At 42.1% G+C, this 25,795-nt stretch overlaps 1 protein-coding gene across 1 annotated transcript in view; it reads left to right on the top strand.

Annotated features, from left to right (window-relative positions):
• The window catches only part of CHSY1 (chondroitin sulfate synthase 1), a 70,539-nt gene that overhangs the window by 2,270 nt on the left and 42,474 nt on the right, over positions 1 to 25,795 (top strand). Inside the window, exon 2 of the mRNA XM_019460084.2 lies at positions 13,262 to 13,757. Within this exon, the coding sequence (XP_019315629.2) occupies positions 13,262 to 13,757 (496 nt within the window). The remainder of the gene's footprint in view (positions 1 to 13,261; positions 13,758 to 25,795) is intronic.

The raw sequence follows: 25,795 nt of genomic DNA, 5'->3' as shown, positions 1-25,795 counted from the left end.
GGGCAAACAGTGTACCTGCTCAGGCATTCTGTCAGCTTCCTGCAGCTCTTTTCTGTCTTGGATCCTAAGAAGTCCCATTACTTGAAGCTTTGGAGTGGACTTACCTTTCCGGTTCCGGTCCTCTGCTTCTCAACCTGTCAACCCTCTGTTTAGACTGGCTGCAGGAGATGGCACAAGACGATTTTAGTCTTAAAGAACTTTTGGGGAAGGCCTGAATTGGGGCCGAGGTTACAGTGTGTAACTTATGATTATGGCTTTTGCTGTGCTTTGCAGCCCAGGCTGAAACTCCATACTCGGCTCTTAAAATGGAAATTTCACACACAGTTTGGCATAAAAGTCGGCCTGAATCGTAACAGCACTAGGTAGAACTCTAGTTTGGCAGCGGGTGTGCTCAGTTTTACATCTCCCCTAAAAGGCACACTCGTTCTTTATCTTAAGAAATACTCTAATGATTTTAGTTTTTTTGTTTGTTTGTTTGTTTTTTTAATGAAATTATTGTTTGGCTTATGGCTTGAAGGAGATGCCAGCATTTTTAGTAAGATGGCTATATGGTGTACTTTTATCCTAGGATATTGAAAATGTCAGAATTTAGGTGTAGGGACTAGTAACTGTCTGAGATCCAGAAAGGAGCTTAAAAAGCCTTTTGGAAAGTCAGTGAGATCTGCCTTTCTGCACTAACGTTAGTGGACTTTAATGATGGAACAGCCCCATCGTTATAGACTTTTATTTTCCCATCCTGCTAAATGGTTGAAGTGGGGAGAGGGGCCACCAAGGGATGTTAGCAGTGCAGTGACAGCTGATGGCAGGCAAGAAACAAATTTTAAAAAGGAGGCAGAACAAAACTCAAAGTGTAGTTGATCAGAGACTGAACAGGGCTAACTTCTTCCTTAGGCCCTGAGCAGACACCATAGCTGTTAAGTCAAGGAGTAAAAATATGGTTCGTAAAAATATTCAGTTACAGGGGTGCCTGGGTGGCTCAGTCAGTTAAGTGTCCGACTTCAGCTCAGGTTATGATCTTGTGATGATTTATGAATTCAAGCTCCACATCAGGCTCTGTGCTACTCGTTCTCTCTTTCAAAAAGAAACATTATTATTATTTTTTTTAATATTTAGTTCTAGGGGCGCCTGGGCAGCTCAGTTGGCTAAGTGTCTGACTCATGATTTTGGCCCAGGTCCTGATCCCACAGTTCTTGGGATTGAGCCCTGGGTTGGGCTCTGCACTGGGTGGTGCGGAGCCTGCTTGGGATTCTCTCTCTCTCTGTCTCTCCCTGCCCCTCCCATGCTTGCTTTCTCTCTCTCTCAAAATAAACATTAAAAAAAATTATTCAGTTGCACTTAAGATTCATTCCTTTGTTTAACAAATACATGCATGGCTCCTCTGGGTTCAGACTCTAAGTATTAAGGACACAGTAGTGAAGATGTTTGTTCTCATGGTGCTTTGCTTCTGTTCTAATGGAAGGGAAGACACTGAAAAGAGGGTTAATGATGGGTACTATGGAGAAAACAAAACAAGGTAAGGAAAGGGTGGGGTGGCATCTGGAGAATTTGGTATTTTGGGTGCAGTCTTAACCGTGGTTGTGTGAATATCACTGATGAGCAAGGGAGGAGAGGGAAGAGCTGGTAAGTTATAAGGCAGGAACCAACTTGGAATCAAAGAAGGCCGATAAAAGAAAGCAGATGAGGCCTGATAGTGTCTGGTCTCTTATTCTCAGTGAATTAGAAAGCCTTTGGAGGGTTTAGACAGGAAGGGGAGGTGATTGCATTATGTCCTAAATTGTGAGTTCTGCCCGTTGTGTGGAGCATGGACTGGAGATAAGCAAGGAGATGTTAGGAGGTGGTCAGGGTGGATGTGTGGGTGGCAGGGACTGGTGTAGCAGTGGAGGTGGAAGTGGATGGTTCTGGGATATATGCTGGGGCCAAGGTAAAGTGGTGCTGATGGAATGCTAGTGAGGGGTGAGGCAGAGAGGAATCACAGTGCCTCCTGGGGTCTTGCTTGAGACACAGTGTGAGTGGTTGTATCATTTATTGAGATGGGGAAAATGAGTCAACAGGTCTGGTTTTGCATAAGAAGTTTGAAGAAGGCTTTTAGACACACAGGCAGAAGTATCCTTAGCTTCATAAATATAATGAATTTACAAAGAAGTTAAGAAAAGGGACACCTGAGTGTCTCAGTCAGTTAAGTGTCCAGCATCAGTTCAGGCCATGATCTCACAGTCGGTGAGTTCAAGTCCTGCATCGGGCTGTTTGCTGACAGTGTGGAGCCTGTTTGGGATTCTCTGTCTCTACCCCTCTCCCATTCGCTCGCCCGCTCTCTCCCTCTCTCTCCCGCTCTCTCTCCAAATGAACTTAGAATTAAAAAAAAATTTTTTAAAAGTAAAAAACAAGAAATTAAGAAAAGATTTATATCTGAGGTGGTTACAGTGCTAGAGCTCTGAAGCTGTCTTAAACTAAAATTGCCTAAGGGTTCTGCATAGCTGGGGTTTTACAAATATATAAAGAAATTCATTTTGACTCATATTCTAGAGTATTTGTTTTCTCTGCAATTTCACTTCAGAATGGTACCTTGATTCCTCCGAGTGATTTGTTAGGTCATTTAGTGACTGATCATCAGAACCCTGTGTTCTTTGGGTCTTTTGTTACTAGCTACTGTTCATATTATTTCCATATTTTATTCTTTGTTCTTAGTTATGGTGTTTGATACACAGAAGTTCATGTAGTTCTGTCTTTCCCTTTCTCATTTTAGGGTCTCCCCCCCCCCCCCCCCAAGCTCAAGCTCAGAAGGTTATTGCCCTGGAGAGATTGTTAAAAGCAACATTTTTTTGCTGATTCTAGAAGGGGTAGAAATAATCTCAATCTCATTTTTTCCCCCAAATAGTACATTGTCTCAGTACCATCTGTTGAATAATCTCCCATTTCCCTACCAATATGAAATGCCATCGTCATCATACTCAGAATTCCTGGGTATGTTTTTGGACTTCTTATTCTGTTCACTGATCTTTCTCTCTGTTCTTGTGCCAGTACCACCCATTGAAATGATTGGAAGTTGAATAATTTTTTAATATCCGGTAGACAAGTTCTTCTTTGTTCCTCTTCTGTTTCAAGCATTTCTTGGCTACACTTACCTGTTCTTGCTGGGAGAGTTTTGATACCTTTTGGGTTTTCTTTTTAATTAATGGTTTGATAAAAAAAGAAAAAAAAAAACATACATACTTTGCTTTTTAGTCCTTTCTTATGCCCAGAACGCTAAGCTAATCCAACACCTTTCATTTGTCTTGATTCTTACCTCCCCTGGGCTGAAGATGGGGAACTGTTTTGTTCTTTCTTTACTTTCTCAGAGGAAAGAGGTGGATGGTTTCCCTTCTTTGCCCTGGGAGTGATAAAGGGCACCATTAAAGATTAGCATCAGTCTGTAGGGAACTGTGGGAAGAAAGTTTGAGAAACACTAGCTGGAGATATAGGAATCTTGTTGCAAGATGTTGTTATACCAGTTAATGGCCTCTTCCTAATGCTTTCAGTGAAGGCACACTGTTCTTTTACCAACCTTAATGAGCAAACCTCAAGGTTCCTTTCCTTATTCTTGAACCCAGTAAACCGTGCTTATCTCGAGACAGTTTAGAGCAATACTTTCTTTCTCAGATAGAATTCGGTTTGGCAAAAATTTACCGACTGCCTTCTATAATCCGAATAATCAACCTGTAAATGAACTTACGGAGCACAACCCATTTCACATTGTGAATTGCCTGTATAAGATGACCGCTGGAATATGTGATCCTGATAAAGAGTTTAGTTTTCTATGCCATGCTTTCAGAGCTTGATGCCCTCAAATAGTCAGAATGTTCCAAGTAGGGATAGCTGTGGCTGTCGACAGAAGATGATACAAGGTTGTATTTTCACTTCCCCTGTCCATTCATTAAGGTGGTCTTTATTGGAAACGAATTAATAATTCTATCCTTGCAGGGTTTGTCATCCAGGGAAGGAAAGAAATGGAAATACTTCATGATAAGGGCTCACTGGGTGCCTGGGCTCACTGGGGTGGGAACACAGGAGAAAGAGGCCTGTGCTGATTTATGAAGGCGATCAGGAAAGGCCTCACCCACACTCTCCTGCCCCCTTTCCCTCACTTGGTCTTGAAGGATGAATAGGAGTTTTTGAGGCAGAGACAACAGATTCCCAGAAATGTGGAATAGCAGGAAGTAGTGAAGGAACGAGATTGTTCATTTTGAGGCTGGGACCTGAAATCTAGCATTTCCTCTAGAATTTTTCAAAGGGATTTAAAGATGTGCTTGAAGATGTATGTAAGGAGTGGAAATTTCAAGTGTCTTTGGTGTCCTGCGTGAGGAACTATGGACCATAATTGATTTCCCAAGTTTATCTATACTGTGATGTCTCTCTAGCCACAAAAAATCAAGTGGCTCAAATACGTTGACTGAAATGAAGAGAGATTCACAATATACTTAAATTTAAGAGTAGTTTATAAAATTGTATGCCCAGTATGGGTTCCATTTTTGCTTAAAATCAAAATAATCTTATGTTTGTGTAGCGTAGAAAAGAAAGTGTGAAAGCATCTATACACAATGATGCTGAGGATTTTTCATACTCTTCTTGGCCCTCTTCTGTACTTTTGTGTTTTACTATAGTGAGCAATTATTTTGTAATACATCTACAGAACTACAGTTAAAAAAAAAAAAAAGAGGAAGGGGGGAGGAGGAGGGAGGAGGGGGATGAGGGGGAGGAGGAAAGAGCCCTTGGAAGGAAATGAGTGCAGTTTCCAGCGAGTTAGGTTGTAGGTGCCTGTAACTTGGGCACAGCAGGCTCCCTGGGGCTGGGGTCAGAGGTCATTCTTTTTTGCAAGTAACAGTTAATCCTGCACTGAAAAGTATTTATTTGGTTACTGTAACTATATTTTCCTCACTCTAACTTCCCAGTCCCCCCCCCCCCCCCTTCCATATGTGGATGTCAATATCAGTGTTTCCATCTGCCAGTGTCTTTTTGTGGATGTGGGTGGAATTGGGAGGAATAAAAAATTTAGTTATGATTTATAAATCCTGAAACTGTCCATCTACTTACCTTAATTCAGTGTCCTTTCTGAAGCATTTATAGCGATGGTATTTGTTGTGTAGCTGAGGACCTTGGTTTGTGGATGATTAAAAATATAAGGTGTCCACTGCTCTGATTTGATGCAGTCCTAGGCTTGCAAACCCAAAGCCTGAAGATGAATGGAAATGTAGTTATTAATGCCATTAAAACGATTGCTTTGTAAGTAGAACCCAGGTGTGAAGGCGGCTTTTGTGTTGGGGTTTTCTGTGTTTCCAACCTGCTGTGGGGAAAATGATTGGGCAGGATTTACAGTAGCGAAGGGACCCACACGGAAGGAGGGTTTCGGAAGCTACCATTTGAGTAGAGTCTTCTGAACTTCAGTTAAATCCAGCTTAGACTCTGAAGAGGTGTCCTCAACAGGCAGGTTTCTGCCAGGCAGACACAGTGGAAGTGGCTTAAGTGGTTGTAAGTATGCTCCCCGTGTCTGTGATGACTCTGTTTTCTCAGCCTTATCAGTGGAGTATGGCCTGCAAAGGAAATGTGGGTGCTAACCTGGAAATAACTGCGCGGGATGAAAAAGCCAGAAGCTGGCCAGCAGAGCCTTTAGAGTCAGACCCCATTTGCATTCTGGCTTCGACTTTCATTAGCCTTGTGACCTTGGGCAAATTACTTACCTGGCCCTGAGCCTCCATCCCCTCATCTGGAATATGTGGGTGGCAATACCTCAACACACCCCATTGAACTATCACAGACTGAGTTACTTTGTTTTGCTTAAAGTGTATTTATTTTGAGAGAGAGAGAGCGCGAGCATGTGTATGCAAGTGGGGGAGGGGCAGAGAGAGCCCAAGCAGGCTCTGCACTAACAGTGTGGACTTGAACCCATGAACTATGAGATCATGACCCAAGCTGAAGCCGACTTGGACACCTAACCAACTGAGCCACCCAGGTGCCCCCATAGGCTGAGTTTCAAATGCCCTTAGCATGGTACACCACACTAGGTAACTGCTTGGTTGCTGGGTGGCCGTGGGCTGCTGTTCAGTGGTTCGATACCAGGAAGTGCCTTGATAACAGGAACACTGACTTGTAAGGAGGTGGGCCAAAATAGGTTCGGGGTGGTTTTATTGTTTGCATTAAGCAACACTTTTTGCTGTTGTTGTTTGGGTTTTTTTGCTTAGAATTAAATTTGAAAACGAATTTTGTTCATGCGATTAAGAATTAGTTGCATATTTAGGGGCGCCTGGGTGGCGCAGTCGGTTAAGCGTCCGACTTCAGCCAGGTCACGATCTCGCGGTCCGTGAGTTCGAGCCCCGTGTCGGGCTCTGGGCTGATGGCTCAGAGCCTGGAGCCTGTTTCTGATTCTGTGTCTCCCTCTCTCTGCCCCTCCCCCGTTCATGCTCTGTCTGTCTCTCTCTGTCCCAAAAATAAATAAAAAACGTTGAAAAAAAAAATTAAAAAAAGAATTAGTTGCATATTTATACTTTTAAGTGCACAGCAGCAAAATACAAACTATATAAGGTAGCTTTCCAACATTTGAAGCTTTGGAAATGTATCATTAGGTTAGAATTTGCCTTCTGTTATTAACACTCCAAATTTTGATTCTTAGGTTCCAAAGAGGGCGTTTTTTGTGGTCTGTACTGATGAGTATTCCCATTGTTTGCTGTGAGCCTGGGCTCAAAGGGCAGGTTGCTGTTAGCTCTTAATACCTTGGAGCTGCCTCCTGGGCTAGTGGCCAGGCCATTGTGGAGGTGGGAAGCTGTAATCCACCCGCCAACAGCTTTATTGAACGGAAAAAAAAAAGTCTCCTTAATGCTTGCTTTCACCTTTAGTGTGCTTTTTAAGGATTAATGGTAAAGAGTATAATTTGATTTCTTTTAAAAAATATTTTCCCACCATTTGTGATTTCTTTTCTATTTCCCCATGTAATTCTAAAAAGAATTGAGATTGCTCACGTCGTAAGGTGTTGCAATAAGACGGTTAAAGACTTTACAAGAGGAAGCCGTGTATCCGGAAGGCAGACAGAGGAAGGGAAACCTACGGCTAAGGGTGCTGGCTGCAGGGCTGGTCCCTCATCCTAGGACAGGGCAGAGGTAATGGACTGAGTAATGCTTGCAGCCTCCTGCCAGAGGGCACTCCTTCAGGGCCAGGAGAGGCCTTGAGCCTTCACTTGGTAGCCTTGGAAGACCTCTGAGTTTTCAGTAGGCCTGGTCAAGTTCAAGTGCATGGCTGCTCTGCCTGCTCAAGTGCATGCTGTCCTCCACATATTTTTTGGGAGGGTGAGCTGAGACTACTTGCTGCTTCATCAAGCTTGCGCTTCCTGTGACGATGCTCACCACGTTTGCCCTTCTCTCTCTACCGTGACCCCGCGGAGAAGTTTCTGTCAGGTTTCCCTGTCTGGAATAGTTACTTCACTTAACCCTGAGCAGTGGGACACAGTCCTGTGACTTCTCTTGGTTGCCTGCTGGAAGGCGTGCTGCCGATTTGGGCCACTGTTAGCGGACGTAGAGACCACGTGATGGCAGTTGGTCTCATCACGCGGGCTCCCTTGTTCTAGTTGGCATCTTTTCAGAGGACTCCCCTTGGTAGAGTGTTTCCTGTGGGCACAGCGCTGAGCAGGCAGCCCCTCCCAGGCAGGGTTTTGCCTTCCCTGGTATAGGTACCACTTTCCTGCCTTGCTCCCACGACCCTACTTTTATTTTTCTTCAGCCTCGTTTTCTCGCTTCTGTTATTGTACTGTATGCCTTTTGGTTAGGTTAGCTGAAATCTTTTCTGTATTGCAAGAATAGAAATACATACATTCAATTCCTATTATCTATCAGTTCTACGAGGGGAAAAACTATATTCTCCCTTCCTTCCGTGACTCCAGGTTCTGAGATGATTTGATCCGTGAGTCCTTTCAAATGTATCACTGTAACTGTCTGACAATGTATCTATCTATTTATTTATTTATTTATTTATTTTTATTTTTAAAATTTACATCCAAATTAGTTAGCATATAGTGCAACAATGATTTCAGGAGTAGGTTCCTTAATGCCCCTTACCCATTTAGCCCATCCCCCCTCCCCACAACCCCTCCAGTAACCTTCTGTTTGTTCTCCATATTTAAGAGTCTCTTATGTTTTTAAATGTATTTAATCGTGATTTTGGGGAAATCACAGAAGAGCTCCTCTTTTTATAAGAATTACTATAGCTATTCAAATTCAGAAAATGTGCAGGAAAAGTACTCAGTCTTACTGAGTTTTTGTCCACTGGATAGAATAGAAAAATGTTTATTATAAAAGTAGAATTTTCTGTTGTCCTATCTTTTCATTTCTTGGGATGCTTTTTAGCTTAAAGCTTTTCTCCAGATTAAAAATTTTTTTTCCCAGTTCTAAATACACCTTTCTGTTGCAGAAAATTTAGAAATGTAGAAAACATGAAGAAAATTAAATGCCTTCTGATCCTCCAACCACAAATAACCATAGTAAGCACTTTGGGGCAAAGTTGTAAAATATTTTATTTTTGTATATGTACTTTTGTTCCCTTAATAATCCACATCACAAGTATATACTCTTGCCTGCTTTTTGCCCATGGATTACGAATGTGTACTTAGGACAGGAGTCCTGCTATAGATGCAGTTTTATACAGAAATGTATTTTATGTAGTTTTTCTTAAAATGGTAACTGAATGGGAAGGGGGACTATATGAAGTCTTAAGTCAGCAAAGGCATCCCTTAGCGAAGCTAATTATCGTCTAGCTGCATTACTTAACTGTGATTTAACTTGGTGGAGGGATAGCGTTTAGAAGCCCTGAGGAAGGGCTCATAGCTTTCTTGGCTCTCTCAGATTTCAGTTGTCTTATCTGTGCCTTTAGCTAGCGTTGGTTATCGGTCCACTGAAACTTGAGCTAGCTGGCGAGGGCCTCTGCAAACGTTCTGTGGTTTCAATCAAGTGAGAGCTCTTTGCTCCCGGTAACAGACGTGTCAGTGGCAAGGTTGACGTTTGCTTATGAAAATTAAGGAAATGGACCTGGTTCTCTCAGGGAAGGAGGGCCAGCCTGCTGCTTGAGCAGTGTGCTTCCTTCACTTCTTAGCCATTATTACAGGCCCCCCTCCCCCCGCCCCGTTCCCCCAGGATGGTGAATCATGATCTCTGTTCCAGAAGCCTTTAACTGGATGGAGCTCTTGAAGCCAAAGGCACCCTAAGTGAAAACGGTCATCATTTCTTAAGATTGGAGGATTTACAGAAATTCGTTCTGAGAGATTTCCCTCAAACTGCCAGTCACTTAGAACAGAAAAGGGCAGCTTGAGGTTTTTCCCTGGGTTACCTAAAAAGGAAAAGATAATAATTGGGTGGAGTTGCCATAAAACTGCAGAGAGGCTTTAAAGGATGGTTTGAGGTTGGATTGTCTGTTTTTAAAATTAATTGGCTTCTCTTCTTAGACAAATTACACCATTTCAAGTCACAGCGCGGGCATTAATCGCCTGGGTGCCGGTTGTACCGTCGGCACTTTCTCTGCCTGCTCTGTCCGCGGGGGCGCGGGCGCTGTGGGCCCGGACCGGGAGGGGTTTCCATCCTCAGTCTCCTACAAAGGATTCCAGCATTCAGAAGTGGAAACACTTTTAAAAGTCGAAGTCTCCTTAGACTTATACCCTGATGTTGTCTGAGATTGACAGCAAAACGGAATTCTAATAGCTGGCTTGAGTGTCAGGTTTTCAGCCAGCAACGTGAGAAGCAGCATCTTCCACAGCGCCTCCGCGCTGGCGTGTGATCCTGTGACGGGCTGTCCCGGGTCCAGCCCACGCTCCCTTGTGTCCTTCATTTTCTCTTTCACCGTCTTATTTGCAAACTGCCGTCTTCCCCAGTAAGTCACCCTTCTGTTATGCTTACTGCGTGCCAGGCCGACGTCTGAGCACTTGAGATAGAAGGGTCCATCTGACCCTCACAACAGCCCTATTAAGGTAGGTGCCATTATTATCCCAGCCCCCAGCTTGCAGATAAGGAAAGGGAGGCACAGAGTGGCTCACCCAAAGTGGGGCCAGGACGGTCACCCCACAAGCCTGATTCCAGAGCCTGTCCTCCTAACTGTGACACAGTGTGTTGTGTCTTGAGTAGGTTATTCTTTTGAAGGCGGACGTTGTCTTACTCATCCCATGTCTCAATATCATGGTGCTTTAATATCTTAACGGCTTCTGAGCTCACCCAACCCCTGTACTTTAGTACTTACCGGTTTGAACTTGGTCTGTTTTATTAATCACATTTTAGTTCAGAAGCAGTTGGGTAGAAGCTGAAGTTAGGTTGATTTTATTCACTATCCATGTGTAATCAGTTATGAGATAATGCAGACTCTTTAGCTTTAAACTACATTTCAGAGGGACCATGGATGGTAGTATATTTGAACTCCAGCAGGCCTGTGAATTTTACCTCTTAATTGTTTTCTGGTTGGGTCTGATTAAGTCCGGTTCTTCATGTAGGAATGGCAGGAAATGGTAGAGTGTTATGGAAAGTGATTAGAAACTCACTTGGAGGTGTCTCAGAGACAGAAATGGTTTCTGCTCTTTTCTGCATGGAGGTATGCTCACACTTGCACACACACACACACACACACACACACGCACACAGCACTTTAAGTCACTTTTTTTAATGCAAGTGAGCAGGATTTATTGACTTGTTATGTGCCAACCACTGAAATTATTTACTTTTTCAAATAATTGATATGACTCCCAAACAAAAATCATTTCTCTTAGAGGAAGGAATCAGAGGCTCCTTGACCTGGATGGCGGTCCTCTTAGTACATCTTCATTGTCACCCACCTCCTGGGGCTGGGAAGTCATCTCCCCTCTAGATTACCACGTCAGAAGGGTGTCTTTCAGTTATTATACATTCTGTGTAGACTGTGGTTCATTCTCATGCTTAGAATTTTTTTTTTAATGTTTATTTATTTTTGGGGGGAGGGAGGGAGGGACAATGAACGGGGGAAGGGCAGACAGGGAGACACAGAATCCGAAGCAGACTCCAGGCTCTGAGCTGTCAGCATAGAGCCCGATGCAGGGCTTGAACCTGCAAACCATGAGATCATGACCTGAGCCAAAGCTGGACGCCCAGCTGACTGAGCCACCCAGGTGCCCCCAGTTCATTCTCATTTTTAAATAGACTTATCTCTTTATGGAAAGGGTTGGTTTCTCCTTAAATTAGTTGCTCCATTCCTGCCATGTTTACTTTTCATCCATTCTTTTGGGAGCTTATCCTTTGTGAAAATGGGAGTACAGCATCTGTAGTCCCATCAGGTACCATATATGCTGAGTTTTGTAAATGGCATAAGACTCCATAGGTCCATTTTAAATCCACAGGCATTAAGGGAAAAACATTACTACGACTGTCTTACATCATTCTAAGATGCACATTTCCCCCCACATTTTAACATCGCTGAAACAGGATGCGTTTTACAGTTGCTGGCATCATGTGATTATGATTGGCACTGTTTTTTCCTTGTTATTGGCACAAAAAACAATGGTTTGTCTTACAGTCGACTTCCTAGCTTTGACGAAAAACGATATGTATTTAATCCTTGGATTTTTTTGAGAAGCATGTTTGACAAGTTCATCGAATTCCTCTTCTGCTTGAATGAGAGAAATTTGAAGTCATTTTGTATTCCTTATATTTGGGTTAGGAGAAGAATTAAAAGCCAGTAATTGGTTTTTTAAGTAATTCATTGTAGATCATTTAAAAATTACAAAAATAATACTGCACTTTAGAAATTTAGTTTTGCAGATGAAAACGTTCTGGAGATGCATGGTGGTGATGTTGAAGAACAATATGAATATGTTCAATGCCACTGAACAGTAGTACTTAAAAAATGGTTAAAATGGTAAATTTCAAGTTACATATATTTTAGCACAGTTAACCCCCCCCCCCCCCCAATAATATCCTGCTTATAAAAACTTTCCTTCATTTGAAGATACACAGGATAAAAAGAGAAAGCTCTTTATCCCCTTTTTAGTCCCTCCCCACTCCCCTACTTCTGTACCTCTCCTCTGGGGGTTGGTATATGTCTTTTACAAGAATTTCTCTCCCTAAGACCTTTCATGTAAGATGTGTGGTTTTCATTGACCCTTCAAGTTCACTTTTCACTATAATACATATGATTGTAATGGATAAGCAAAATAAAAATATATTGGAGAGAATATCACCTGGGAACAGACCTTTTTTGATCTGCTTCATTTATGTTCTGTTCATTGACTGCTTCATTTATGTTCTGCGATGTTTTTCCTAGAAGTAGTCTGTATAAATGCATATTTGTAGCTGGACTGCTTCAGCTCTTACTACATTAAATGAGGAAGGCATAAGGAAAGTTGGAACACGATGGCCTTAAATCAGTTGTGCAGGTGCAGGATTCTTTGTTTCCTTTTCGTTCATTTCTAATCTCTCCTCTGACAATGGGACGTGCAGTTACCCTTGGCACCCCCCGTCCAGGCTGCTGTGGCAGTTCCCACCCAGTGGCCCCAACCCTCTCCTCCACCCCTGAAGACCGTGGAATACTCAGCGTTCACCCGTTTCTGTGCCATCCCTTTCCTCTGCTGCATCCTGGGTCTGTATCTCATCCTTCACATTCACCCTGTCTCCAGGAAGCATTCTCTGCACTGTGTGTCTAGTTTGTGATCTTTCTGTGTGTTTGCTCTTGAAGGCTGTGTGCCTTTCAGAGCACTTGTTTTAATTCATAATAGTATGTACATTTGCGTGTGACTCCTTTGATAAACGTCTGTCTCTCCTGATGACTGCTCTATAAGTTGGCATCTGTGTTTTGTTCACCCTGCATCCCCTGGCTTAGCACATACTTGGCATTGATATGCATCCAAAGAAACTTTGCTGAATGAAGAATTTGATTTTTAATTGTCTTCTGGAGTGGAGGAGTTTATAGGTAGGGGGTTGATAGTATCAGAAAATTAACCTGGGTGTTGAAACCTTGGTGCCCCGGCAATTTGGTTTTCAGCCACAGCTTAAAACTTAGTTATCCCGGAAATATTTTAACACTTCATTAATCTTTTTTTGGTGAGATTCTTTTGAAAATGAACTTGGGCCTTGCAATACCCCATAGCCTGGACTTCTGTTAAGGGGAAGCAAGCAGATCAGGTAGCTTTTTATCATTCCTTCTGAACACACAGTGCTTCAACATGAGTAGATCTGTGGATTTCTGGAAATGAGAAGCTTGAAATAAACTGTTCTCTCACTGATGCTTATTTTAATTCCAGAACATGGTCCAAGACAATTCCTGGGAAAGTCGAATTCTTCTCTAGTGAGGGTTCAGACACCTCGATACCAATTCCGATAGTGCCACTACGGGGCGTGGACGACTCCTACCCACCCCAGAAGAAGTCTTTCATGATGCTCAAGTACATGCATGACCACTACCTGGACAAGTATGAATGGTTTATGAGAGCAGATGATGACGTGTATATCAAAGGAGACCGTCTGGAGAATTTTCTGAGGAGTTTGAATAGCAGTGAGCCCCTCTTTCTCGGGCAGACAGGACTGGGCACCACGGAAGAGATGGGGAAACTGGCCCTGGAACCCGGTGAGAACTTCTGCATGGGGGGGCCCGGTGTGATCATGAGCCGGGAGGTTCTCCGGAGAATGGTGCCGCACATTGGAAAGTGTCTCCGGGAAATGTACACGACTCACGAGGACGTGGAGGTGGGAAGATGTGTCCGGAGGTTTGCGGGGGTGCAGTGTGTCTGGTCTTATGAGGTAAGAACAGAAGAAAAAAAACCGGTTAATTTCATCATCAGTTATGAGCCAATTGCAGGAAACTAGTGATGATACCTTCTCTAAGGCTCGAAGTTGGTATTAAGTTATTACACATTCTTACCTTAGTTTTTTAAATTTGAATTCTCTTTTAGTATCTTTCAGCCTTCATTTGCAGGACATACCTTCTATACTTTTGTCCTCATGCCTTAGTTAATAAATCATGGCATTTGGAGCCCAAAGAAATGATACGTTTCACTGTAGGTCACAGTGATATTTTCACAGTTATCTGGAAAATTCATCTAATCTGAGTATTGCTGAATCTGTAGATGTGATTACAGTTGTATCAACTTTCGCTGTCCCTGTTCTCCCAAAGGCCTGACTTCTCTCATGTCGCTTGTTGACCCACACAGTATTGAAACTTAACATGTTTAGAATTGATAAAATGAGTAATGATATTTTAAAAAAAGCCATTAGCATTTGGTTTTGCATTTATTTTAAACCTTGACATTTTAGACCTTTATTTGTAGTCTGTAAGTTTGCAGTAAGGTTGTTCCTTTGAGGATAGTGGGTAGGCAATCTCTGACTTATCTGGACACACAAATGCAATTTTTTGTAGGAAGTCTACTTGTAGATGTTTTCTCTTTAAATGCTCTCGAGAACATGAGTTAGCTTTTGACTTTTCTCTGTTTTTATTGGCAGATGTGCACCTCTTGCCTGCAGTTACAGGATCTGATATTAGTCAGAATGGAAAAAATTATTTAGGTTGTTGTTGTGTTTAAATTGATAAACACTACTGATAGTTGTGATGAACAGAGGGAATTTCTAGACCTCTGCCCAAGAAAAAGAAACCTACTTTCTGATGTGAACTGTTAGCTTTTGTTATGAGTTAATTTTCTCAAGGGCTTGAGTGAAGAAATTGTATTCCTGCCAGTACTTGCCTTCTGCCCCCAAGACTTGCTTTTAAAGGTTTCCTAATAACTGTTTCTTTCATTTGAACTGTTAGGGAAGTGGACATTTTCAAGAATACCGGAAGTAGTTTTCATGTTGTTTCTAATTATAAAAGGTACATTCAGATGTCATTTGAGCGAAACCTCTGATCTCTGTGTGTGTCCCCCCCCCCCCCCCCCCCCGACCTCCTCACTGGATCTAGGGGGGATTTCTGTTGCATTGGATTTTTGCAGCAAGGAAACTATTTGGGGATGTCATGCAGTTTTAAGAATACAGCTGGCAGTGTTTCTGCATTTCCTCCCATCCTTAATATAGTAGTTATAACCTTAACATGCTTCATTATAGTTAAAACATGCAGTGCCTTGTGTATTTTGGAATGTTTTACCCTCTCTCTCCCTGATCTCTGAGAAGCTAGCCGTCCTGCTGAATTGTAGACAATAGGCCTACCTTTGAGAGTGAATTTTTAACAATCTGTGTCTTAGTGTTGTGGCGCTGTTATATCTTACATCCTGCTAGATAGATGTCGCTGGGGCCAGCGTCTTGTTTATCCAGAACTCTCAGCTAGCGTTAGTGCCAGGATGTTGTTAGAAAGTATTGTCCTAGGGCTGCAGGGGCTGGGAGGTAGTTTTAGGGCTGTCCTCTCGTAATCGCCAAAGTTCTCTAAGGCCTGAAGCTGGGTGCTGAGGATCCTCCTTTCTGGACACTAGAGGCCACCTCTTTGCCTGGAGGCACCTGGTGAATGATTTTATTAGTTAAAGGGATCTGGTGGAGAGGAGGCTCCCTCCCTGGCCAGTTCCCTGTCCCTAGGATCTCTGGGGGGTGTGGAGGACATGTGGGCAGCCAGGGGACAGTCAGCTCTGGGTGGTGTCGCTGCTGCTCTCCATGTGTTTACAGGCCTGATGACGACAGAGCTTTTCCTGGGTGCTGCCAGTTTGCGAGCTCCTTTTGCAGGGGCCTGTCCTCTCCCCAAAAGTGACTCGTCCTTTCCCTTTAAATGTGGCTTTACTTCACATGCAAATCGTGAGTTTTGAGTGTAGTTTAATTTCTCATTCTTCTCCTGTATGGCTTGTGCTTTTTTGTGTAAGAAATTTTTCCTTCCTGGAGGGATGGGAATTGTCTCCCGTATGTTTTTCTGTAAATTTAAAGTTTTGACTTTCATGTGTAGTCCTTCATCATTGTCATTTCTAAGAATTAGATCTATTGGGACATGTACCATTTTATTAGACCTTTGATTTCTGTTTTCTTTTTTGGTAGGGCTTTAAGTGCTCTTAACCTACATCGTTAGCTAGGATTTATCATTGTGTTTGCCACTCAAGCGAGATTAATCCCTCATGTGGATGAGAACTTTTATTAAACTTCCTGTAAATCTAGTTTCTCCATTAAGGTTCACATTATGAGAAATTACTGAGGTGGAGTCTTATGTTAAAGACAATTATGTTAAGCTTTAGGTCTTGGAAGGTACTTATTTAGCTCTTATAAATCTAGCCAGAAGGTGTAATTTTTACTTTTTTTTTTTTTTTTTTTTTTGCAAATTGAAATAGTGCCTTGGCATTAAAATGCCTCATGAGAGGCAACTGTCATAATCAAAATCCAGATTCATTTCTAAGCTTGTTTTGATTCTTATTGGTAGTAATTTATTAATACATGGTTTTAAAAGACTTTATTTGGAAGTAATTTTAATTTCACAGAAAAAAAAACAACACAAAGCACATCCACACACCCTGGACTCAAATTAACCTGTTAACATTTTACCCTATTCGCATGATCATTTGCCACTGCTGCTGAGTCTCCCCCTGTCCCCGCATACAGGGACATAGACCTGTCCCTCATTTAAGAGTAACTTAACATTGTGGCCCTTTACTTTAACTAACATCAATTGTATTTTGACTAAGAGTGGGGAAATGCTCTCATATGACCATAGTATAGCCTAAGTTCAGTTCAACACGGAGACTTCAACCTGCCGTTTATATTCCGATTTTACCTGTTGATGCAGCAAAGTCCTGGGTAACAGTTCTCCCTTCTCCATCACAGAAGCACCCTCAGGTCAGGTGTTGGATTTGACGGTCATGCCTCTGTAGGTAGCCGCCTCCTGTCTGGACTGTTTGCACAGCCTCCATCTGCATCTTTTGTGACTTTGTCATTTTTGATAAGTGGCTTTAAAGACTTTCATTTTCATAATTTAAAAATGTAATTGCAATGCAGCAAACCATAAGGTGGTTTTTAGTAATGCTCCTCAGTGCTTACTGAACCCTCCCAGCCCAGAGTCAGAATGTGGGACTGGAGGCCGTTACTACTGATGGAGAAGCAGAGCAGGCAGACCTGAGCCCCCTTGTCACACGGGCTCGGCATGACATCTCAGTCATAGGAGGTTGCTTTTGAGAAACATTGCTGAACAATTTGAAACAATTTTTTAGGCAAATAAATGAAATGTACTGGCCTTTTAATAAGGGAACAAAAAGACAGTTGACCTAAGTAACCTTTTCATTTTATGTTTGACTTTTTATTGAGGTATATTATACCTGTGGAAAAGTATACAGATCATAATTAAGTGTAGAGCTCAGTGGATTTTCACAAAGAGAACACAGCTGGGTAACCAGCAACCAGATCTTGCTTTTCTTATTTTAACTCAACATTTGACTTAGTCATAAAGGTGTTTTGCATAGAAAATAGTCATTACTAGGCATAGGTGGATTTGGCAACTTTAAAAAGTTTATTGGGGGTGCCTGGGTGGCTCAGTCGGTTAAACGTCTGACTTCGGCTCAGGTCATGATCACACAGTTCATGAGTTTGAGCCTTGCATCGGGGCTGCTGACAGCTCAGAGCCTGGAGCCTGCTTTGAATTCTGTGTCTCCCTCTCTGTCTGCCCCTTCCCTGCTCACACTCTGTCTTTCTTTTTCTCAAAAATAAATAAACATTAAAAAAAATTATTGGGGGGGCCTGGGTGGCTTAGTCGGGTTGAGTGTCAACTCTTGATTTCGGCTCATGTCATGATCCCAGGGTTGTAGGATCGAGCCCCACGTCAAGCCCTGCACTGAGTGGAACCTGCTTGAGACTGTCTCTCTCTCTCTCCCTCTCTCCCTCTCTCCCTTCCCTTTCCCCTTCCCCTCCCTGCCTCCCTTACCCACTCTCTCTCCCCCTTTAAAATAGAATTCGTCACATGCTTTAAAATTCAGAAGTTCAGTGGGTTCATTGGGATAAGTTTTCCCATCTCCATCTCTACCTCCTGGGTTCCCTTCAGGGCCAGCCACTGTGGTGTACCCGTAAAGGCGTACCGTATGCATAGGTAATCCGTGAAGTGTGTGTATCCTCCTTATTACGTGGATGGTAGCATGTTTTACATACTGCCTGGATCTTGCTGGCTTTCACTTACGTGTCTTGGAAGATTTTCTAGTTGGTACATGAGGAGCTTCATCTTTTTTATGGACATTCAGTCTCTTTCTAGTTCTTTTCAGCAGTGTTTCTAATTAGTCCTTTAACCCAGGGTTTTTTTGTTGTTGTGTGTTTGTTTCTGAGAGAGAGAGAGCACACGTGTGCAAGTGGGGGGAGAGGGGCAGAGAGAGAGAGAGAGAGAGAGAGAGTCTTAAGCATCGATGCTGTGCTCAATCCCATGATCCCACGACCCTGGGATCAAGACCTGAGCCGAAGTCAAGAGTTGGATGCTCAACTGACTGCCACTCAGGTGCCCCTCAGCAGTGTTTCTAATTAGTCCCTTAACTCAGTGTTTCCCAGCCTTTTTCACATGGTGATGCACACATTGAGGTGCTCCTGCTACCCCAACCTCTAACCACTGCACCCCCTGCCCCAGACCCAAAGGGGTTGTTATCTTGGCACACCTAGAAGTTGTTTGGGACACACCAGTATATTAGGACACACCCGTATGACCCTCTGAGTTAACCAGTTTTTGTTAAGGGAGCATTAATGAGCCCAGCACTGCTCTCTGAGCGGGTAGGGAACTACAAAAAGGAGAATGAAACATGAATGGCCTTTTTTTCCCCTCAAGGGCTTTAAGTCTGGTTAAGGAGACAAAAACATGTTCATGAAGTAGTTTAGAAAAATGTGAGAGCGTAAAACCCTGTGATAGTGATTTTAAGTATAAAACAGTACAGGGAAGGGTAAGATTGATGATGTTCTTTTTATGGGAAGGCATATCCTCAAAGGAAATTGGAATTTAGAGCAAAATATGTAAAAAGAGAAGGTCTTCCTTTTGTTAGTCTGACTGGCTTATAAAGGAATGTTGAACATCTTTATATCAGAAGGCTGGGAATTTTTTTTCCTTAATAATGGAAGAAGTAATGTTTCTTAACCGCTGGTTGTCATGGAACTGATTTGCATTATACTGGTGCCTTCCTGGGCCTTTAGGCTGCCCGTTAACCTTGCCTGCCTAAGAACTAGGCTGGCTCCTAGGTGGCTAGCATAAGATGCTCCAAATACTGATCCCTAATGCTTCCTGATTCTTCAAGGCAGAGCCCCTTGTGGTTTTATACTGAGCCTTATTCTTTTGTTCTGCAAGTTCGATGGTTCCATCTCCAAACTTCTAATAGATTATAAGGGCAAATTAGCATCTACAACAGTTGGGGGGGGGGGTTACTATACAAAGACACTATCAGCAGTGAGTGGGAAGGATATGAAGAAGTGAAACACAAGAGGAAATGAGACTGAACAGCACAGCAGTCTAAGACCCACCATTGTGTTATTGATTTTTAATTTCATTCCGTATGGTTGGAGAACATACTTTGTATTATTTCAGTTCTTTTAAATTTATTGAGACTTTTTAACGGCCTAACATATGGTTTACTTTGGAGAATGTTTTGTATGTGCTGGAGAAGAATGTGTATTCTGGGGGTGCCTGGGTGGCTCAGTCGGTTGAGCGTCCAACTTCGGCTCAGGTCATGATTTCATGGTCTGAGTTCAAGCCCCACATCAGACTCTGTGCTGACAGCTCAGAGCCTGGAGTCTGCTTTGGATTCTCTGTCTCCCTCTCTCTCTGCCCTTCCCTTGCTCATGCTCTGTCTCTGTCAAAAATAAATAAATATTAAAAAAATAAAAAAAATGTATATTCTGCTATTGAGTATTCTGTGGGTATCTCTTAGGTCTAGTTGATTTGTATGTTGATTAAGTCTTTTTCCTTGTGTGTTTAGTTATTCTATGCATTATTGAAAGTGGGATATTGAAGTCTCCAATATTGTTGAATTGTGTATTTCTCTCTTCTGTTGTGTCGGTTTTTGCTTCATGTATTTTGGGGCTCTGTTGTTAAGTGCGTATATGCAATTATGGGTGGACGAGCCCTTTTATCATTATAAAATTCATTCTTTGTCTTTAGTGACAAATTTTGTCTTAAAGTCTGTTTTGTCTGATAGTATAATCATTCCAGCACTCTTTTGGTTACCAGTGCATGCTATATCTTTTTCCAGCCTTTCACTTTTAGCCTTTTTTTTTCAATGTTTATTTATTTTTGAGAGAGAGAGAGAGAGAGAGAAAGAGCGCACGTGTACGCGCACAAGTGGGGGAGGGGCAGAAAGAGGGAGACACAGATCAGAAGTGGGCTCTGGGCTAACAGCAGCGGGCCTGATGCAGGGCTCGAACTCCCAACTGTGAGATCATGACCTGAGTGGACGTCAGACACTCAACTGACTAAGCCACCCAGGCACCCCTGGTCTGTTTGTCTTTGAATCTAAAATGTTTCTCTTGTAGAGAGCATGTAATTGGACCAGTTTTTAATTGGAGTGTTTAATCCATTTACATTTAATGTCATTACTGATAGGGTAGGATTTATGTCTGTCATTTTGCTCTTGGTTTCCTAGGTCATGTCGGTTTTGTTTCTTTGTTCCTACAGTGCTGCCTTATTTTGTGTTAGATAGTTTTTATACATTTTCACTCTCTTGTCATTTCTTTTACTTTATTTTTTCTGAGTTATTTTTTTAGAAGCTACCCTAAGTGTTAACAGTTAACATCTTAACTGATAATAACATAGTTTGGGTTAACACCAACTTTGCAACTAGTATACACAATCTTTGCTTTGATATAAAGCTTTATTTCTCCCTGTTCCCTCCTGCTATTATTGTCACACAAATTAACATCTTTTTCCATGATATGCCTATCAACACAGATTTATAATTACTGCTTAATGCAGTTGTTTTTTAAATCAGATTAGAGAAAAAAGTGTTACAACCTATTTATACCGTCTTTTATATTTACCTATGTAGTTACCTTTTTTGGGCTCTTTATTCACGTGTATTTGAGTTAATGTTTAGTGTGCTTTCATTTCAGTCTGAAAGGCCTCCTTTAATATTTCTCATAGGGTAGGTTTGTTAGTGACAGATTCTTCCAGTTTTTGTTTATCTGGGAATGCCCTAATTTCTTCCTCACTTTTGAAGGACAGTTTTGTTGGTAGAGAATTCTTGGTTGACAGTCTTTTTCTTTCAGCAATTTGAATGGAGGCTTTCTGGTATCCGTGGTTTCTTTGGATGAGAAACCAGTTGTTAATCTTACCGAGGATCCCTCCAATGCGATGAGTCTCTTTCTTCTCTTGCTGCTTTTGAGGCTCTGGCTTTCGGTAGTTTGATTATGACGAGTCTAGGTGTGGCTCTCTGAGTTTATTATACTTGGAGTTCCTTGAGCTTCTTGGGCATGTAGATTGTTTTTCATCACATTTGGTAAGTTTTCAGCCATTATTTCTTCAAACATTTTTGCCCTTCTCTCTTTCTCGCTCCTCTCCTTCTGCCGCTGCCCTATGCATATGCTTGGGCTCTTTCTTTTCCTTTTTTCTTTCAATTCCTCAGACTGGATAATCTCAATTGGCCTATCTTCAAGTTTACTGATCCTTTCTTTTGTCTGTTCAGATTGGTTGTGGATTTTTTGTTTTGGTTATTATGACTTTCAATTCCAGAATTTCTGTTTGCCTCTTTTCTTTATAATTTCCACCTCTTTATTGGCTGCTTCCTTCCTGCCCTACCTACCCCCCTCCCCACATTAATGGGCCGTACCTTCTTGTTTCTTTGAATGTCTCATAATTTCTTGTAGACAACAGAACATTTAAAATAATACAGCAACCCTGAAAATCAGATTCTGCACATTCCCCAGGGGTTGATGATGTTACTATTGTTTTAGTGACTTTGGAAAATTTTGTAAAGTCTGTAGTGTGTGTGTGTGTGTGTGTGTGTAGCCACTTAAATCTCTGCTTGGTTTGCTTAGCGGTTAGCTAATGAATGGACGAAGATTTCCTTAGATGCCTGGAACTAAGTCTCCCAGTCTTTGCTTAGGGGCTCTGTGTACTCATTGGTGCTTGCCTTTAATACTCACCATGCAGTTTTCAGCTCTTCCTTAGCCTCACCTCCTGCCTGTACACAGCCTTACGGTCAACCAGAGATGAGAGCTTAGGGCCTTCTCAGGTCTTCCCTGGGCATGTGCACAGCCTGATGCATGTTCATGGCCTTCTAGGTTCCCAGATATATATATAAAAGCTTTTCAAAGTGCCGTATGGACATGTCATACCCCTACTTTTCTTTTTAAGCTGTTTGGTTAGCCTGTGTTTTGCTCATACTGTTAGCCACATCCTCAGGCAGCATGATATTCAACAATTACCTGTGATTATTTTTAACAAATACTTCCTCCCCTCCCCACCAAGAGACTTTTTGCAATAGGAGGGCTCTGAGTCAGGTTAAATAAAGACAGCCTTACAAGTAGGGTCTTCTAGGAAACCACCAGGCAGGTCAGATAATGACAGTTCTCTGGGAATGGGGCTTTGAAGGAGCTCCAGCCCTGCCTGCTCTGTCTCCTTCCAGTGGCTGCCAGTTTGCTGGTTTTCGGCATGGTTGTGGATGTTGGTTTTCAAGGTTACCACCACATTGCTGGGGAATAGGGAATGGGAATGGACAGTTAACATGCCACAAAATTCACTCTTCTTACCAAAATTTCACTGTTTTTCTTGCATAAATGCTTCCTGGGTTACTCTAAGCCTTTGGTTAATATCCAGAGTCCTGAATAGGTGCCGGAAACTATTTTGGCCCATGTTCTCTTTGCTTTTATGGAGGAGAGAATTTTTGGAGGTCTTTACTCCACTATTTTCATTTGGTATCACCTAAGACCATCAATTATGGAGCCTTAGCTTCACAGCTTAAATTTTGCTTTCTCCAATTAGATAAATCACTCTGAATATCCTCTTATCCTCTGCATAAGAGGTCAGGGAATTGTGCCCTAAAAATTAGAAAGATTTTCAGCGAGTCAGTTACAATATTCACACATACTTACTTTTCAAATAAATTGTGAACGTCTGCTATGATTCTAGTTGGGGACACAGCAGTGCAGGGAGCAGAGGTCCTGCTCTCTCCTGTTCTTGTGGGGCTGGGCTGGGGTGCAAAGAGACAGTAGAGTAATGTATGAGGTGTTTAACACATCACAAAGGGACCAATGTTTTTGGTGTGGGGTGAGCAAGAGGAGAGAGGTGTAAGCTGAGGCCAAGTGGCACAAAGGTTGAGGGGAGCAGGGGAGTGAGTGGTGAGGACATGCTTTAGGACACAGTGGGCTGGAATCTCCCAGTTCATTCGGCATTCTTCACTAGCAGTGTCATCCTGGGCAGCGAGTAGCCTAACTTCTCTGGACTGTTAGCTCCTTAAAAGATGGCATAAGACATTGCCTACCTTGTAGGATTGTCTCAAGCATTGAGATGCTGCATATTATCGTAGCTCATGCTTGGCACAGAGTGAGTGCTTATGAAATACCCAAGTATCTGGAAAACTAAGCCCTTCAGAACTCATTCCCTGAGGACTTTGCATAGGTTTTGACCTGCATAAACAAGTACTTGGATATGACTTGTAGGAACACTGTGGTGTTAGAATCCTTGGTTTTTGCTGTTAAAATTTAGAGAAGACTGTTCTGACAGAACACATCAGAGTTGACCTAAAATGGAGAAGTTAGTTGCTTTGGACCTGTAATTATTTTACTGTCAAAACCTTCTGTAAGTATACAAACATCTCTGAAATGGTGTCCCCATTTGTTATATCAGAGTCTTGTGCTTGTGAGGGAGGGGGTGTGGTCTCAAGGCAAAGTGCTTTGTTCAAGTTTGGTAGGAGTGTGTTAAAGATGTTTGAGACTTTACATGTTCATCATCTTTCTTATTATAAGGTCATCACTAGACATACCTAATTTAGGTTGAGTTGACAGAAAAGGGCTCCTTAGCAACATTATCAAGAAGTGAGATCAGAATATCATTTTCCTTATCTTAAGCTAATAGCTGAAGAGTATTTTCTGTGTAGATGAAAAGATTGAGATTACATGTGCCATCAACTGAATTCCTATAATAAACTGACAGTTTATTTGAAGTGTTAGATGAGACATTTTCAGGTAACACGAGTGAAATGAGCTCTGAGAACTTATTTTCACTATGTGAAAAGGGACTAATCTTTATGAAAAAAAAATACCTCACTGCCTAATTATAATAAACCAACAATAAACCAGGGAAAAATAGTGTGAGCTGCACAGTAAAGTGTGGAGGGCTGTGGGACTACTGGCGCAGGGTGGAATGGTTTGGGAGGGTAGCGTTGAGGAGGCTTGCATTGTGTGGGTCACTCCTTTCTCTAATCGATTTCTGGACTGTTTTCCACTGTCAGGATGGTATCCATTCATAGTTTTAAGAGATCTCGGGATGGCAACAGCAAAGCTTTATAAAGTTTGTAATTCCAGTATTTAATCATCCTTTCTGACCTGAACTGGTAAGACTATCTGGCACCTGAAAAATAACAAGTGAGGGAACAAAGGCAGGAATGAACTTCATGGTAGCAGTGTTGTGTGGGTCAGAAAGAGACCTTTGGAGGTAAAGCTTTGTAAGGTGTAACGGTGTGTTGTAAGTCAGTTTTCCAAGCCTTTTTCAGCGGGAAAATTGTGTGTGTGTGTGTGTGCGCGCGCGCGTGTACTTCAAGTATTAGCATTGTCCATAGGTCTTACACTAAGTTGCTCTTTCTCAAAGGGAAGCTATTTAAAAGAGAATCACTTGAGGTGTTTGTTACAGAGCAAATTTCCAGACCCAACCCAGAACCAGACTCTTGGTAGGTGGAGTCCAATGATCTGCACTATTTATAGGCTTCTCTGATCATTCTACTTGCTCACGTGTAAGAACCCTAGATGCCGTTAATACTCTTACAACATTGCTTATCATCTAATGAGGTTTTGGAACTAGGTGGAGACTGACATTATGTTTTGATTAATTGGCATCATCTTATTTAGCCCCTGTTCAGTGCAGAGCATTTTGTTGGTGGTGGAGAAGACAAAAAAAGGAGTTTGGACTTTGGTCTTTCCAGTAAATGACTTACAGTCCAGTTGCAGGGAAGCCATACTTGGCATACGGTGTCGCCCCATCATACATGTTTGACAGACTACTGCTTTATCATTTTTCCCCTTTCTTCTCTCCTTTGAGCCGTGTTAATTGCCATGAGTTGCATAGCCGGATAAAAGTCAGTAAGGATGAGAGCTGATCAGCAGTAAGTCTTGAGTAATGACAAGGGTAGAAGCTCTATTTGATGTGATGACGAAAACAAAGAACTTTTGGCCAGAGATAAAACTGACAAATGCTCTAAAGCTAAAATCAAATGATATTTTTAAAAATCTTTTTGTCTCTGCAGTTGATGATTTCACAAATGTCTGCCTATGTGGTCTAGTTATAAATCTTCTTTGAGCCTTAGCCTTTTTTATTTCTTTTTTGCCTCAACTTTTGTTGCCATGAACCATAAGCTGAGATTTGTTTAGCTAAACAAATTTCATTTAAAAAAAAAAACAAAAGAGGGACTTACAAAGTATTCATTAATTGCCATGGTGGTTTTAACATTCACAGATTTTTGAATAATCTTCCCTCCTGGTGGTGGAGTTTGATTTCCTTCCCCTTGACTGTGGGTTGGATTCATTTGTAATGGATGGAGTAGGGAATAGGAAAAATAGTAACTTCACAGTAGAAAACCTGGCAGACACCACCTTAACATGAGCAGTATAAAGTCATATTTATATCATGTACTCTCAGGTATGATGGGATGAGATGGCTCTTCACCTGTGCCTTAGTCCTCTCAAAGCCGTAATTCCAGTCTGGTCATGAGAAAACATCAGAC

The sequence above is a fragment of the Panthera pardus genome, unplaced genomic scaffold (assembly GCF_024362965.1).
Source record: "Panthera pardus isolate Hobbes unplaced genomic scaffold, ASM2436296v1 HiC_scaffold_24, whole genome shotgun sequence".
Lineage (NCBI taxonomy): Eukaryota > Metazoa > Chordata > Mammalia > Carnivora > Felidae > Panthera > Panthera pardus.
This window is presented reverse-complemented; position numbering and strand designations above follow the sequence as displayed.